The sequence below is a fragment of the Rana temporaria genome, chromosome 2 (genome assembly GCF_905171775.1).
Source record: "Rana temporaria chromosome 2, aRanTem1.1, whole genome shotgun sequence".
Lineage (NCBI taxonomy): Eukaryota > Metazoa > Chordata > Amphibia > Anura > Ranidae > Rana > Rana temporaria.
The window spans coordinates 405,946,747-405,964,569 of NC_053490.1; the positions used below are offsets into that span (position 1 = coordinate 405,946,747).

The 17,823-nt window shown below is 40.5% G+C and overlaps 1 protein-coding gene across 1 annotated transcript in view; it reads left to right on the forward strand.

Annotated features, from left to right (window-relative positions):
• Positions 1 to 17,823, forward strand: part of ANOS1 (anosmin 1) — a 232,916-nt gene that overhangs the window by 126,904 nt on the left and 88,189 nt on the right. Inside the window, exon 4 of the mRNA XM_040338147.1 lies at positions 9,718 to 9,940. Coding sequence (XP_040194081.1) covers positions 9,718 to 9,940 — 223 coding nt within the window. The remainder of the gene's footprint in view (positions 1 to 9,717; positions 9,941 to 17,823) is intronic.

A 17,823-nucleotide genomic window follows, 5' to 3' on the forward strand; every position in this document is an offset into this window, starting at 1 on the left:
GCAGACACTGGCTGGTAAAGCGCCCAGAGGCGATTCAGTTCGCATGTAGCGCTATACAAGTCATTCATTCATTCATATCAGAATACACTGACCAGTAGCTACAGCTGACTTGCTGCAACCGCAAAAAGTTCTCAAACATATTCATAATCAAGCAAGTATTGTCTCTGCTGAAACCGGACACATTTTGATCAGTGTATGGCCAGCTTTAGTTATGGGATATGCATATTTACATTGGTCTAAGGTGGGCCATTGTAAGCCTGGAGTTCAGCTTTAATATCTGTTTCCTTTAACTCAAAAGCCACCTGTGCACTTTTAGTTTCATATACTCTATCTGTTGATGGGCCACAAGTCAATTTGCTTATCTCTCCACGCTTTTCGGGAGTCAGTAGTCGCTAAAGTACAAAGAGAGTTTAGCATTTCCCCTCTTCCCCTTAGTCTGTTATTCTTCAGAACTGAATAGCATGTAATGTCCTCTGGTCCCAGAGCTGGACTGGGACAAAAATTTGGCCCTGGACCTCATTCAGACCGGCCCACTTTAATTCAATAAAATGCTGCCCCCACCCCCTGAAAAATCACGCCCACCAAAAGGCCCCTACATCCATTATTGTATATCATGAGAGGGTGAGAGAGAGGGGAATGAGAGAGAGAGAGGGAGGGTTGAGGGAAAGGGGGTGAGAGGGGGTGGGTGAGAGAGGGGGGTGAGTGTAAGAAAAAGAGAGTGAGTGTAAAAGAGAGGGGGTGAGTGTAGGACCCCTTTTTACAATGAGGGGTTTTTTAGGCGCTTTTGGGCTAAAAATAGTGCTTGTAAAGCGACTGAAAAACGCTTCCGCTGCAGCCCCAGTGTGAAAGCCTGAGTGCTTTCACACTGGGGCGCTGCCAGGGCATTAAAGAAGTCCTCCAAGCAGCATCTCTGTTTTAAAAAATGGCCCACTGAGCCATCGGCCCACCGGGAAACTCCCTGTAGTCCCTATGGCCAGTCCATCCCTGTCTGGTCCTGTTGTACAAGTCCATATGAATTCATTCTGTTTCAATTGAAAGGATGATTCACTTAGTTACTGTGCACAAGGAACACCTTGGGATATTCTTAGATTTGTCTAACTGCCCTTAGAGTCATTTTAGGTAAGCCAGCCTGCTACCTTAATTAGCACAGCTTGACATGTTAGGGGTGATATTGCCAGAAGGAGAAAAATGTAAGATAGACATTCAGAAACTTATCAGATTGGCTCAGATTTATTGTATAACCTGGAAAAAACATTTAATCTCAGTAATGTTTTGGAAGCTGTTTTGCTAAGTAATTGGACACTGTTTTAGTCATCAAACCAGACATTTTTTTTTATATTCCTAATTACAGCAAATTCAACTTAGGCATTAACGTAAACATCAAATGAGAATTTAGAGAGGTTTTGGAGCCTCCAAAGTTAAAACTTCTGGAGGATACAGTTAGTAACTTTAACAAAAGTCTGAATGCAAGTATGTCTGCCCTATCTTCCAACCCAGGGAAAACATTAATGTAGAAGATTTTTGGTGGGTTTAAGTAGAAGAAATGTGACTTAGGTCTGTGTTCTAAGGAGTAGAGACTGCCATTGTTGACCTTACCTTCTCCTTCCTGGCTTCAGTATTTTTTGAGTCACCTATAAAGAACGTAATGAAGGTTAGGTGGTCTGATTTTTCTGATCTACATTCTTATTCCAGGAGAGTGAATCAGAAAAACCTGAAGCCAGAGGCAGACAGGTGACTGCCATTATCAGAGAGGGGTCAACAGTAGCAGCCTACACATTTCTCTAAACACAGGTTTCCTTTACCCACGTCTTCCTCCAACTTCTGCAGCAGTCACCACTTGGCTAAGCTATAGACTGTGTGGTAGATGATTTGCCATGAATATTTATTATGAAGTTTGCTCACTGACACACATGCTGCGGAAGTGGCTGCTGAAGGACGTGGAGCAGAAAAAATGCTTGGGGCTGGACAAAGGTAAACCAATGACTCATTTCTCTTTGGCAGAAAATTCAGATTTGAACTTTTGTCCATCAACACATGCCGTGGACGTCCATCAATATTGTTCTGTAGCCTGAAGTTCTGCTTTAATATTTTCATCTAGCAGATACAAAAATAAAATAAAAATGCAGAGTAAATACACCCACGCATTTGAGATTCGATCAGTTGTTAAGTGACGGCGAAATATTTATAGCTTTTTCTTCTGAAAAACATGGCTATATTTTTGAGACTGAAACTTGGAGTTTTTATAATGTAGGCACATAAACAGTAAGGTGTTAATAAATTATCTCTTTCTACAGTTTCCCTGAACATTTCAGAAAACAAGCGTATATTTTCTCCAGACAGCTTTACACTCTCCATGCCTTATAAAGTACAAATACATTTTTTCTATAAATCCAACCAACCCTTCATCCAATTTTTTATATCTGGAATTGTCTCTAATACTCTAATGTTGTAATGGGAGATAGAGAGGTTCTTGCTGTACCAACTCATTGGTATAAGATGTCATGTTTTCAGTTCATGCACATTTGTATTCTCAGAACTGTGTGTAATAATAAAAAAATATAGTATTCTTATATTAAAATAGAATTCCAGACTATACCCAACTACTGCTAAAAATGATACATGCTTCCCCCCCCCCTAACACCTATGCTGACTAACCTGTGAGAAAGATTTGCTATTTTTACACCTCTCAGATCCAGTCACGTGATCTCCCCTTTGTCAGTAAGCTGCAGCTGCAGGGGAGAGAAAAGAGTGCTCAACAATGGCTGGAAATGCTTGGTATCAGTGAAGTCACCCATAGGTTCCTATGGCCCATCTGTTGTCAGCACCCCCTCCTCTCCCATGCAGTTGCTGCTGGCAGACACAGGGGAGATTAGGTTGACCAGACAAGAGAGGCCTGAAATACGTACATTTATATATCTTTCTTACACAGGTTAGTTGGCATAGGTGTTAGGCCTGGGCAAGGAGCTTTTTTAAGATTAGTTAGGTATAGTCTAAAATTTCACTTTAATTATTTATTTATTTCAATTTCACATGCCTTTATTGATATTTTTCTTAATCTTTTAATGTGGGTCACCTTTTATTCCCATGATTTAAATCTTTTTTTAACTGTTGCTGCAAGTTCTCAAGTACATTTTTTTTGTGGTATACTTGTTCCAGCCCATTAGGCTGGCCATATATTATGCAATTTTCTTTCCTTCAACCACAGGTTGAAGGTAAGAAAGTCTCTTGTTTGACTGTGTTGATGGTGGAATACCTCCTCTGTGCTATTGTATTCCGGTTTCCCCGCCATCAGAATACAATGATCACTGCTGGCAGCCATAGCCGTCGGCAGGGATTGTATGGGAAGAAAAACTGATCGGCTGGTTGTTTTGAAAATTTATTGACTTCAGTACAATTTGCCTTCCTATAGATGAATCAAAACTTCAGCTTGTTCCTGTTTAACCAGCCAAATCCATCTTTGATCCATCTATGGCCATCTTTATTGTTACATTGCTGGATAACTTGGTTATATGTAAATATGACAGGATGCATTAGGGTGAAAAAACATGAACCTTTACAACCCCTTTAAGCTTACAGAATTGTTTTTTTTTCTGTTGCACTTATCGAACAGAAATAATGAAACATTTTAAGATTTTAGGTTGTATATTTAACATACCAAAAGGGAGAAAATAAGAGAAGTTCATTGTTAGGTTTACATATACTTTACCGCATCTAGTTTAATGCTTTCAATTGTATATTAACAGACCAAGGGGGAGCAAAGAAGAGAAGTTCATTATTAGTGTTTAAATGCACTTTAACCACAATTTTCAGAATTCAAGAATTTTTAGCAATAGTGATCCCTTAATTGTGCATTTGACTAAGGTTCCAGACAGTTAACAACTTGACATAGCTAGTTTTACAATTTTCTTTTTTCCAGCTAACAGTTGCGGTGCAGCTGTAGACAGCGCAATGCTCTGTAAATCTGTTAGCCTCTCGCTGATTAGTGATTGAACCTATATTTAGAACATCAAAGACTAGTAATGAAGAGCAAAACACTTACGGCTCAAGCAAAAAAGAGCAAGAAAGAGAAGGCCATGGGGCAAATTAGACCCCAAGGGATAATAAACAGTTTTAATTAACTAGCTGCAAATTTGCAATTCACAGGCGGCTATCCTTTTCTTTCCACATGAGCATTGCTTTTAACTTAAATCATTACAGAACTGATAAACCTTACATTCATCTTGTTTTATTTATTTAATAGAATTATTAACAGCATCTATAATTATAGACTTAATCTCTGGGTGATTAGCTGTTCAGAATGTTTGTAAGAATAAAGGCTTGTTTCTGTGCAGAATTAATCTCTGATCAGCAGATGTTAGAAGGTGGATACAAGTAGTCAGGTCAAAGAGGTAAAATCATTGTCCCCCTATTGGGCATACACTGTGACTTTATCAAGGCTTTACTTCGAAAAAAAATGTCCTTGCTTATTACAAAATATATGGAGATTGCTATGAGCCCAGTTAAGATATTTGCCAGCACACCATGGAACAACGAAAATAGCGTCCAAGCGGATGATTTATTGCATGATCAAAACAGAAAGAGAGTGCAACGTTTCAGAGCCACGCAGGGCCCCTTCATCAGGCATGTGATACATGTGGGATTACAATGTGCAAAATTTAAAGAGCCATCAACCAATCAAAAAGCCAGAAAAATAAAAAAAAACACAAGAGAACCAAACTCCTCCCACCCCCAGACAGGTATGACCTCACAAAGCCCAACAGAAAACTGCTCAAAATACTTTAGATGCATTGGTATACTGTCGCAAACAACACCGAATGTCAAAGAATAGGTTGTAAAAAGGTTGTATAATAGAGGCATATTGAGCATTCCTTTACTGTACCTTTATGATGCTGACACATGTCCACAATCACTGTGTGGACGTGCCAGCTGCTAGGGGACAGCTGCGTGCAGTGTTGTTGGATCAGCGCCAGTGCCGGCTAAAGACAGATTAAAGCTGTCATTGTGAGCCGCGCTACTGAATCGCAGCAACCAGAGACAAGCCCAGAGTAGCACCCTCCTAGTTAGGCTGCTAGGCAAATTTCGTTTTTGGCTTCCACTGTAATCACAGGAGCAATAATGCCCTGTACACACGATCGGTTCATCCGATGAAAACGGTCTGATGGATTTTTTCATCAGATATCCGATGAAACTGACTTTCATCAGTCTTGCCTACACACCATCAGTTAAAAAAACGATCAAGTCAGAATGCGGGGACATAAAACACAACGACGTGCTAAGAAAAATGAAGTTCAATGCTTCCGAGCATGCGTCGACTTGATTCTGAGCATGCGTGGATTTTTAACCGATGGACATGCCCACAGACGAAGGTTTTTTTCTATCGGTTTTTAACCATCAGATCATTTTAAGTTCCTAGTTTTTTCACCGATGGATAAAGAAACGATGGGGCCCACACACTATTGGTTCGTCTGATGAAAACGGTCTATCAGACCGTTTTCATCAGATGAACCGATCGTGTGTACACGGCATAAGTGTTTAATTTGGTCTGTTCAGATCTTCACCGGCTAGAAGCTTTGATTCCTTTTCCCTGCCTCTAGGAGAAGCTTCTAGAGCTTAGGGGGGAGAATCTAAGTATCCAGTCTGAATATTTAGCAGGGCCTAGCCAATCCCTGGGCCCAGATGGTAGTTGGATCTCTGTTAAATAGCCTGGAGCACTGAGGGGTTCTTCTTTCCCCAGTGTGGGAATGGATTTGTGAGCTTCAGGGGACTTCTTGCCCCTGAAGCACTCATGTGGATGCTGGGTCTATTTTGGGGCTGTGCCTAAGGACTGACTATGAATCAGGACTTTGTGAGTAGAGCCTCTTTGCTATCTGCAGCTTCATGGTCTTCAGCTGTACATCCATAGACTTTCCAAGTCTTTAACTACTTGTACTACATACTGCTGCATGGTCTTCATTTGTCTTTGTACTGCTGCTGACTGAGAAGTGTATTTCTCAAGCTATGTTAAGCATGGAGTATCCCAAACCCTGCTGCCCCTTCCCTGTTACAAGCTTTATTTAGCAATAAATTGCAAAAAAAGACATCCCCAAGACGTATTTCTGAGCCGCACTGAATAAACCATTACTGTGTGCTTTGCTGCCTCTGCACTGTGTGGGAAAGAACCTGTGCTAAAATCCAGCGGCCCTTATGGTGGTATCGCTACACCATATTCCCAATCAGCTTGTCACATTGATAAATGTATCCGTGTGTAGCCCTAAAACACCTTTGGTTGTATAGCTGAAAAGTAAAAATTAATAGCCAGATTCAGGTAGGACGCCACATCTTTAAGGCGGCGTAGCGTATCGTATTTACGCTACGCCGCCTTAAGTCAGAGAGGCAAGTACTGTATTCACAAAGCACTTGCTTCCTAACTTACGCCAGCGTAAAAGCGCCTAATTCAAATGAGGATGGGGGGCGTGTTTTATGGAAATGATTGGAGACCCAACGTGATTGACGTTTTTTACGAACGGCGCATGCGCCGTCCGTGTACATATCTCAGTGTGCATTGCTCCAAAGTACGCCGCAAGGATGTATTGGTTTCGACGTGAACGTAAATGACGTCCAGCCCCATTCACGGATGACTTACGCAAACGACGTACATTTTTCAAACGATGGCCATACTTAACATTGACTAGACCAGCTAGGGGGCAGATTTATCTTTACGCGGCGTAACTCTTACGGAAACGGCGTATCTTTACTGCGTCGGGCGCACGTACGTTCGTGAATCGGCATATCTAGTCATTTACATATTCTACGCCGAACTCAACGGAAGCACCACCTAGTGGCCAGCGTAAATATTGCACCCTAAGATACGGCGGCGCAGGCCGTCGTATCTTAGATAGGTTTAAGTGTATCTCAGTTTGAGCATACACTTAAACTTACGACGGATCAGATTCCGAGTTACGTTGGCGTAACTACTGATACGCTGGCATAACTCTCTATGAATCTGGCTATCAGTCTTTTTGTGCATCATGCTTTTGTGTCCTAAATTCCTATTTATTTGTGGTGCCTCTGCTGCCATGTTCCTCCCAATTTAATCCTAAGCCTTGGGGTCAGTGTGTGGAATGGACTCTATTTGTTTCTCAGATGCCCAATCAGGACCAGGGTTTTGGTAAGTCAAAATACGTTTGTTGCTCGGGGAGCTGTATTTTAAGGTTAGTTCTACAATGTATAATCATTTTCCCCATCTTTCTTATTGAAAACTGGGTAATATTGGGAAATATCGGAAGCTAAAGCAGATCTAAATAGCGGATGGGGATTGTCAGTTGCAATAATGTGTATGTATGCGGAGCATTCCTGAAACACTAGGCCACACTTACCATTGGATCTATCCTTTTTTGCCTGATGCATCTCTGTTCCATGTTGTCTGTTGCAGATAATGCTTTATTTGCAGATGCTTCTCCCACTGTAGACACCTTTCATTGATAGGGTAGTAAGATGTGTATTCTGGTTTGCCATGGAACTGTGACAACTCTGTTACTAAGGAGGGCACAGCAGAGCAGAAAATACACTGAATACAAGATAGACATCATCAGGCTCTAACAGCTACTTAAAGTGGATGTAAACCCTATTTATTTTTTTGCTGTCACAATGTAGAGTATACGATTTCCTATACGATTTTCTATCATCTGTGCCCAGTCTTGCCACAACGAGTTAATCCAGCTCTGAGCAATCCTCTTTTCTTTTTTCAGTGAGATAAACGGACAAACAGGAGAAAACTTTTGTCTGTTCTTCCCCCTTGCTGTGAATGACAGGTTATTTACATATCTCATGCACTAGACTGAGACAGGCATTATTTTTTAATTCCCACCCCCACTCCTTTTCTGAAGTCATGTGGTTACTTTTGACTGGATGTTAGTGATCATAGCAGAATTTAGTGTAAGGAATACACAGGAGAAAATGCATGTTGACAAGGGGAGTGTAGAGGTGGACGGGGAGTCTACTGACATCAGAACTCCGCCCACCGAGCTCCAGACAACAGACCCACCCACAGAATCTGCAGTATTTCAGTTCTTATAACAGACAGAGGGGATACATTGGACAGGTAAGGATACATGCAGGAGGCATTTATATCCTTATAGATCAGCACAATGGCAGTAGTTTAGAAAGGATGAGAGTGGGTTTACATCTACTTTAAAACATAGTAACATATTTACAGAGCAGAGCTAAAGTAGAAATATATAAAGTGGCAGCTCCATAAAGCACAGAAGCTCACTGTGATGTTTATTTATTTATTTACTATATTGGTAACCAGATCTTTTATCTATGTTTCCCCCTTAGTAAAAACTCTCAAGAGAAAAATACATAGTCTGCCTTTGCTGACCTCCCATTCTGAAATGTTAGTTGCCTGGCTGTTATGTTGATTGATCACTGAATAGAAATAGGTATATAGATAGGGATTCCTGATTATTCTCAGACTTTTATTTACTGAACTCTTGTTTTGTGTCTGTGACTAATGCTGCGTACACACGATAGGTTAGTCTGATGAAAACGGTCTGATGGACCGTTTTCATCAGACCAAACCGATTGTGTGTGGGCCCCATCGGTTATTTATCCATAGGTTAAAAAAATAGGAACTTGTTTTAAAATGATCTGATGGATAAAAACCTATAGAAAAAAATGATCGTCTGTGGGTACGTCCATCGGTTAAAAATCCACACATGCTCAGAATCATGTTGACGCATGCTTGGAAGCATTGAACTTCATTTTTTTCAGCACGTCGTTGTGTTTTACGTCACCGCGTTCTGAAACGATCGGTTTTTTAACTGATGGTGTGTAGGCACGACTGATCATCAGTCAGCTTCATCGGATAACTGATGGAAAAGTCCATCATACCGTTTTCTTCAGACTAACCTATCATGTGTACAGGGCTTATGAGACCAGGCACAGCAAAGCCATTGGCATTTTCAATAGGAGGGCAGTAATGGCAGCACTTATATATATATTTTTCTCATGTAAGTTACACTTTAAAGAAATTGTACTGTATATAGTTTTCAGTTCCCTTATATGTCTACAAGAAAAAAGCTTGGTAGCTTTATTTTGTCAATGTGTGTTACACAATGCTTATACTTTACTGTATTTTCCCACAATGCAAGTGCAAGCCAACCCATGAAAAACGGTATACTCCCTAGGTGGCAATGAGACAGACTAGAACCTGAACAGAGACCCATCTACAAATCTGTGTATTAAAAAAAATAGTTTTGATAGAATAGGGAAGAGACAGGCCATCTGACAATACTTCATACTTTCCTTTTAATGGGAGCAGCATTTTTTTCTAAGTCATACATCTTTATGTAAATCTTGATGAGAATTATCTGTTGACAGATGATCATATGAAAGTTATGACTGCCCTAAAGTAGATTTGTCATAACAGTTCATACCTGCGTGAACATTTTTTTCAATCCCCCCCAATGCAGCAGCTGTTCTTTGATTCCTAGGTTATTTACTTTGTACAGGTTCGGCTTTTACTATGAGCTCCATGAATCCCCCGGAACTAAACAGTGGCCCAGGACAATCAATGATGCCTTTTCGGACCAAGATTGGCCAGTATTTTCTGCTGCCAGATCCTATTTAATGCATGCATCTACGTGGCCTCATTTACCTTCACTGAGCTCTTCATTATTTTTTTAATTTCCTCTGTAGCATCACAGATAAAAATACATGTCTTTCTCTTTGTTTTAGCCGCTGTTTCCCAAGAAGCACTATGAATGTTTAACCAGCTGTGAGTTTCTCAAATCCATCGTGTCGGCGAAGCAAGGTGAATGCCCGGCTCCAGAAAAAGCCAGTGGATTTGCAGCGGCTTGTGTTGAAAGTTGTGATGCAGATAATGAATGCTCTGGGGTAAAGAAGTGCTGTTCGAATGGATGTGGACACACATGCCAAGTACCTAAAAACTTGTATAAAGGTAGGAAGCGTTTGGCATTTCAAATGAGCCAAAGAAAAGTTTGCTGTACACCATATATTAATAATTGCCTTGTACAATTTGCAGCTAGACTACTGTACCAAAAGCCATATACTGTGCATTTTGTTTATGTATACCAATGTGTGTAATTACTTACCAAAAATCCTGCTTAAAGGGGGTGTAAAGGTACCAAAAAAAAGCTCAATTGTCAGTTAAAGTAGCGCAGTGCCAAAATGCAAAAAATAGCCTGTTCATGAAGGGGGTAAAACCTTCCAGGTGGTTAAGCACAACTCATCCCTTCTAGACTATCTGCATCCATTGCGTATCACCTTATTAACTACTCATCTGCAGTCTGGAGCCACTGACCAACAACATGCTACCCTAGTAGCTGTTGACGTCTTATCTTTACTGTGTGATTGCAGGTGGCCACACATGTTTCTGTTTCTTGGACACACCTAAAATAGATCTTGTAATTTTGAAAACACTTTGTGGTCACCATAAAGATTAATTATTGTGTCTGTGATGTTTCAAGCACACTCTACTGTTTAGAAGGCAGAGATCCACTGAAGAATAGTTCGAACATGACCTACGAGTATAACGCATAATAAGCTCTGTTGTAAATGTGTAATACTTTAATCTAATTTTTTATGAAATGCCAGTACCTTTCGGTAAATTTTACCAGAATATATTAACTATTATAACAAGCCGCATACAAACCTAATCTGTTCCCACCATGTATGGCCTGTTTAAAATCACGAGTCATCCATTGGAAACCATTTTAATGATATTATTGCATATAGAATTGGTCATAACTAATAGCATATGTTTTATGACAGCTGTCATTCATGCCAAACATCACACAACTCTTAGAAATACGTCTGCATGGTAGCTATTATCGTATTATTAATTTAGCATTTCAAAAGGAGTTTCTGAAGATCTACATTAATGCATTTAAAATCATAGTACCAGTGTAAGAATGTTCACATGAAACTCTGTCCCAAAATATTGACATATGTTGTAATAGGTTAAAAGTTTCCAGGTTTGTTAGTTGTTCCCTTATGGGGAAGATATTACCATATAGTTTAGTAATGCAGTGTATTGAGTCATAAAGACATTCAATTCAGTGGTCCTGACAAAATAAAAACAGAACAGTTACTTGGTCTAATGTAAAAGATATGGACACCTAATTGCAAATGAATGGCTGGATATTGGTCAATGTCGGTTTCCGAAAGCCAGACTGTCACGGTGTCATAATCATGGCAAACTGAGGAATATTTGTCACATTGTTTTCTGGACCAAACAGTTAAAGACTACATTTCCTTTACTTAATTCACTTATGGCAACCTGTCCAATTACCACTACCATAAATGATTACCAAGGCTTTAGGAATTACCAAAGCAGATTTTTTTTATAAAGCTTATTAGCTGTGCTCTAATATATAGCTTATGAAATTTAATAATGTACTTATGTGTCTGTAGTTATAAGTTATTTATTATAAGCTGCCTCTTATTAGACTTTAAGGAGAAGTACAGCCAAAGTTTGTTCTGCACTCCTGTGATCTGTTTTCAGCAGACCGCGGGCTGACGTCACAGAGCCAGTCCAGGCTCAGGAAAGATCGCAACCATATGGTCGTGATCCACCCAAATGCCTATATCGACACCCGGTTTAGCCTCTCAGCCGCTGAGAGCTTGAACCGGCCACTCCCCCCCTCCATAGGCCAGTGAGTGGGGGGGGGGCTGACAACGGTGACTGATAGTCACTAGCTCTCGGCTCAAGGAGCTCTGAGAATCGAGTGATCGGTTCTGTTTGATCACTCGGTCCTCAGACTTAGAGCTGACATGGGACAGATGCAGCATCAGACCAATGCTGCCTCCACCTAGGTAAGTATGATTCTACATTGAAATAGATACCCATACTTTTCTTTTAACAGGCATGTTAACATTGGCTCAGCTTTTTAGGTTTTCAAGTCCCTTGCCTTCGTATAGGGCTTTGAGATTCAGGTTCTTGGCCTCTTGGTGTTGTCTTACTATTTAAGTTGTGATCAATCCCTGTAGTCATGAGTTCTGTTCACCTCTCTGCTCTATTGGTTCATCACTGTTGATTGATGACCTCATTGAGCAAAGTGATATGAGAGAGGGAGTGAATACAAAAGTTGGTTGCTGTTTGCCTAATACAGTTCCTTGAAAGAAAGTGTGGGATTATAAAAAAAAGCACACACACATACTTCCATGCTGCAGCATCAGCTGCAGTAGTCTAATGCTGGCTCTAAGCCCAAGAATTGAGCGATCACATGACCGCTGATTGCTCAGTTATCGGTCTTCAGTGAGTGGAGAGCAGTGGCTGGAGAGGGGGCCAGAGAAGCTGAATCAGGCTCTCAGTGGTGCACTGAGAGGCTGAACCAGCTGTCATTCAGGAATCCAGGTGTATCCCAATAATATGCTTAGCCTGCTGTTTCCTGATTCTGGGCCAGAGGGATGCAAAAGTAGATCTAGAAGAGTAGTGTGACCAAAAGTAGCTTTGGCCATACTTCTCTTTTAAGCCTTGGGGCATTCTAACAGAAAGTGGAGTACACAGGCAGGCATCTGGGGTTTTTGGTGACCAATTACTTGAACAGAGCATGCTTTGTGTCGTATGGGCATTTTTTTCCAGTATACAGGAAATGTATCATTGCACCCTAAAATAGTATAAAAAATTGAATTTACTTGTTAAAAGGGATCGGTCTTATCTGCCAGGGTTGCTCCGTAACTATCTGATCTCTTGTCTTATTGATGAAAGATTTGGCCATGTATGGCTAGCGTGAGTAAAAGAGAGTTCGAAAATCATTGCGTTAATGGTATTGACAAATCCGGAGATAACAGTCATTATGTTACTACTAGCTTCCCAGCAAATGTTCAGTGAATAATCTGACATTAGTTCATTGTTCATCTACTCACAGCAGGATCTCTGCACTCAATGACAGGCTCTTAAAACCCAGATGCCTTTTACCTGGAGGATAAGAGGCTAATTGTGCTCTCTTTATTACCCTTTCATTATCTGTAGAAAGTGATACTAAAGACTAGTTGGACAATATAAAAGATACATTATTAAAGTCAAGCATGTCCAATTCTGTGAATGAACATTACCTTTAGGTGACTTGTAACTAGTCATTATTCGGAATAGGGCACATCGTTCAAACCAGGAAAGCCATGTGTACATCACACCCTTTCATTACATGATGAATTAAAGGAAATGCTTAACTTAATAGTACTAATGATATCTCCCACATCTGGCAATGTATATTGCTTTAGCAGAAGCATGCTGACACGTCCCATCACTGATGAATTTGTAAAGCTAAAGGAAGCATTCCAGAGTAGATCCAATTCATTTTGCAGGACCACCAATAAAGGTGAATTGATATTTAAATGAGAATAAACCTACATTCATTTTCTTTTAGCTCTATACTATTTAAATATTGTAAGTTGATTCAAAACATATTTTTAGGTAGTTAAATTGGAATTCCTGTCTAAAACCTTGTACACACTAGGCCGCGTACACACAGTCGGTCAAAACCGATGGAAACGGACTGAAGGACCTTTTCATCAGTCCAAACCGACCGTGTGTGGACCCCATCGGTCAGTTATCCTTCGGTCCAAAAATTTAGAACTTGCTTTAAAATTCAACCGATGGACGCCTAACCGATAGGTCAAAACCGATGGTTAGTATGCTAAAGCATCGGTTAAAAACCCACGCATGCTCAGAATCAAGTCGACGCATGCTTGGAAGCATTGAACTTCATTTTTCTCTGCATGTCGTTGTGTTTTACGTCACCGCGTTGGACTCGATCGTTTTTTTAACCGATGGTGTGTAGGCACATCAGACCACCAGTCAGCTTCATCGGTTAACCGATAAGAACGGTCCTTCGGACTGTACTGTATTACAGCTGAGCTCCAGGCAAACAGCTAAATAAACAATACACATACAAAATACACATAAAAAAAAATATATGAATGCTGCTTTACCCCCCAAAGTATTTTGTATGCGTGTCTATCTAGTCCTGAGATATACAGATATGCACACGATCTGAATATCGTACAAAAACTGTGGTATGAGGAAGATTTGTACGATAATCGGATCGTTAGTACAGAGCTTTCGAGAGACGATCACGACAATTTATCCGATATTATTTGATTGGACAAGCACGAAAATTTTCCTGGTACGATACCAGATCATACTATTTTTGTTTAGTCAGTACAGTTGTCGTTCGAAAATACAATACAAATACATTAAAACACATGAAATCACATGAAATTTTCGTGACTTTAGAAACCTATTCAATTTCTACTTGCGACTATTAACTAGTTGCCGATGGCGGCAGGTCGGCTCCCCAGCGCGAGAGCCCGTACAATAACTCTCCCCGACTCCCGTGCGTGTGCCCGGTGAGCGCGATCGCCGCCGGGCACACGCGATCACTCGTTACAGGGCGAGGACCGGGAGATGTGTGTGTAAACACACAGCTCCCGGTCCTGTCAGGGAGAGAAATGCTGATCTTCTGTTCATACAATGTATGAACAGAAGATCAGTCATTTCCCTAGTGAGGCCACCCCCCCTACAGTTAGAACACACCCAGGGAACATACTTAACCCCTTCCCTGCCCCCTAGTGTTAACCCCTTCACTGCCAGTGGCATTTTTATAGTAATCCAATGCATTTTTATAGCACTGATCGCTATAAAAATGCCAATGGTCCCAAAAATGTGTCAAAAGTGTCTGAAGTGTCCACCATAATGTCGCAGTACCGAAAAAAAATCGCTGCTCGCCACCATTACTAGTAAAAAGTAATATTAATAAAAATGCCATAAAAATACCCCCTATTTTGTAAACACTATAACTTTTGCGCAAACCAATCAATAAACGCTTATTGCGATTTTTTTTTTAAAATATGTAGAAGAATACGTATCGGCCTAAACTGAGGAAAAAAATTTTTTTTTATATATTTTTGGGGGAACTTTATTATAGCAAAAAGTAAAAAATATTTTTATTTTTCAAAATTGTCGCTCTATTTTTGTTTATAGCGCAAAAACTAAAAACCGCAGAGGTGATCAAATACCACCAAAAGAAAGCTCTATTTGTGGGGAAAAAAGGACGCCAATTCTGTTTGGGAGCCACGTCGCACGACTGCGCAATTGTCAGTTAAAGTGACACAGTGCAGAATCGCAAAAAGTGCTCTGGTCTTTGACCAGCAATATGGTCCGGGGGTAAGTGGTTAAGCAAAAAAAGTCGGACGTTCTGTCATCTGATTGTTGGATCGTGTGTACAGGCCATAAGAGACCTGATTTCCTCTGTTGTAGTACAGTCACACTTATGGGTATCCACCTAGGCTGTGATTGGACAGGGGAAGGAAGAGCAATAGATGAATGAGCTCATCTCTTTGCTTCTTTGGGCTCTCCTCCTATCAGTATGCACCTTGTGCTACACTAAAACTAATATAATCCTCCTTGCTGTTCTGTCTGCTAGAATTGTATGAATCACAATATTGGCTTGACAGAGTCACAATGCTTTGATAAGACAGTTCGCATATGTGTATTTCAAGTGTGGGTTTTCATATTCTGCTTGGAGTTAAGGTTTAAGTAGAAAATAATCAATACTTCTGGTGTATCACTTTTTATGCCAGCGCACAGTAAAATCAGGCAACACTGATGTTTTTAAAACCAGCTTCAGTCCAGAAAGAGCTTTGATGGCATCCCAGAGGCTGTTCTAGAGCATGTACAAAAATGAAATATACTGTTGATTTAATAATATTTTGCTCAATCTTTATTAATAGCTCCTAGCAAGATGAATCGGAAATTATTTTTACTACTTTAAGTAAACATTGGACTTTACTGCAATTGCAAATGGTCTAAGAATAAAAAAAAACAATGTAACAGTAATATATTTAAAGAACATGTTTAACTGTATCCATCTATTTTCTATTATCTATCTAGTTTCCTACAAAAAAAATGTGTAGCGGGGCCAGTGGATAAGTGGCGTCTGGTGCTCAAATTTTTTTCGGGGGGCGCAAACAAACTGAAGAAAAAAACCCCCATAAAGCTCAGCCACTGTGCCCATCAAGCGCAGCCACTGTGCCCTTCAAACGCAGCCACTGTACCCATAAATTGCCGCCGCCACTGTGCCATTAAACTCAGCTACTGTACCCATCAATTGCTGCCAATGTGCCCATCAATTGCCGCCACTGTGCCCAACAATTGCTGCCAGTGTGCCCCATATGCTGCCAGGCCCATCAATTGCTGCCAGTGTGCCCATCAATTGCTGCCAGTGTGCCCCATCAATTGCTACCAGCGTGCCCCATCAATTGCTGCTACTGTGCCCCATAAATTGCCGCTACTGTGCCCCATCAAATGCTGCCAGTGTGCCCCCCCGCCCGTCACTTACCTGTCTCTGCGCTGTCCTCCACGCTCCGAGTCCTCCATGTATTCAACCAATCAGGGGACAGGGTAACCAGACCCGAGCACCTGATTGGCTAAGAGGCGGGTCAGTGTTAGTGAAACGATTTATTCGGTTCCCTAACACAACACAGTGTAAACAGTGAAGGCACAGCATTGTGCCCGCTGTTCAACAATTTGGAAGCCTATTAGAGCCTATAGCTGTAATCAGGACGCTCTAATCAGGCGCTTCCAAAAAAAAAAAACACAGCTGTAATTCAGATGGCCAACACCAGACAAGGGGCCGAGCACCTGAATAGGGGGCAGCAGCTGCAACAATAGATAGATTCATGCAATGCATGAATCTATCTATTTGTGATAGACAGGTGCAGGAGAGAGGGGTGGGGCTCCTGCACCCTTTATGGATGCACCTACACTGCAGTGGATACAAAGAACTCAAGAGAAAAAATATACATATTTTTAAAACCATAAATATAAAATATAAAGACAAAATAACCAATATCCTAAGCAGGAGTGAAACTTCAATCATGTCCTATGCAAATAGAAGGCATAAAAAAAAAAGAACAGGACCTGCATCCTTTGTTACCTTTAATAGAATTGCATGTTCCAGCATTCCAAAATTAAGCAATTAATAAGCATATGATAGATTTATAAATATCTTTGTTTTTTAGAATATAAAAGTAGTAAGCCTCATTTCATGAACAGAAGCATTTTTACTTTTGTATAGAGTGTGTTTTGTTATAGATTATTTTATAATTGTTGTAGTAGAGTTTGGATAACTCTTAAAGTAGATGTATCCTGTTCCTGTTCTATGATTAAATTCTAAATATTTCTTTAGAGCGCGTTTCCTTTTCCTGCCTGAGCTACTGTGTTTTAGGGCAACAATGTTAAAACTACGCAATTAAAAGATTAGACACAACAAATAGTCTGCCTGACATGACCCACCTGGCTAGCTCAGGTTCCCATTTCTGCCTAGCATTTATGTTTTTTTCTGCATTCTTCTGTGGTTGCTTATCTTTATGATACTTTTGTATTTATCTTGCTATAACATTTATTGGGAGATCATTGTGAATTACAATTTAGGAAGAACTGGCCATACTGAAAAGTGAATATTTAAAAACCAGCTACACTCGCAGTTTGCTAACTTTAGCTGTAATTTTTCTTAAGAATTATTTAGGAAGTCTTCCAGAATCCCACACTCCAGTATTTTCATGCCTTGTACAGACGAGCGGAATTTCCGACGGAAAAAGTCAGACGGGAGCTTTTCAACGGATATTCCGTCCGTGTATATCCCCCATTAGACTTTTTCCCGTCGGAAATTCTGACGGAATTAGATAGAGAACATGTTCTCAACATTTCCGTCGAAAAAAAAATTTGAGCGGAAATTCCGATCGTCTGCATGCTTTTCTGACGGAATAAACAGCACGCATGCTCTGGGAAACAATTTGACGCATGTTCAAAAGCATAGA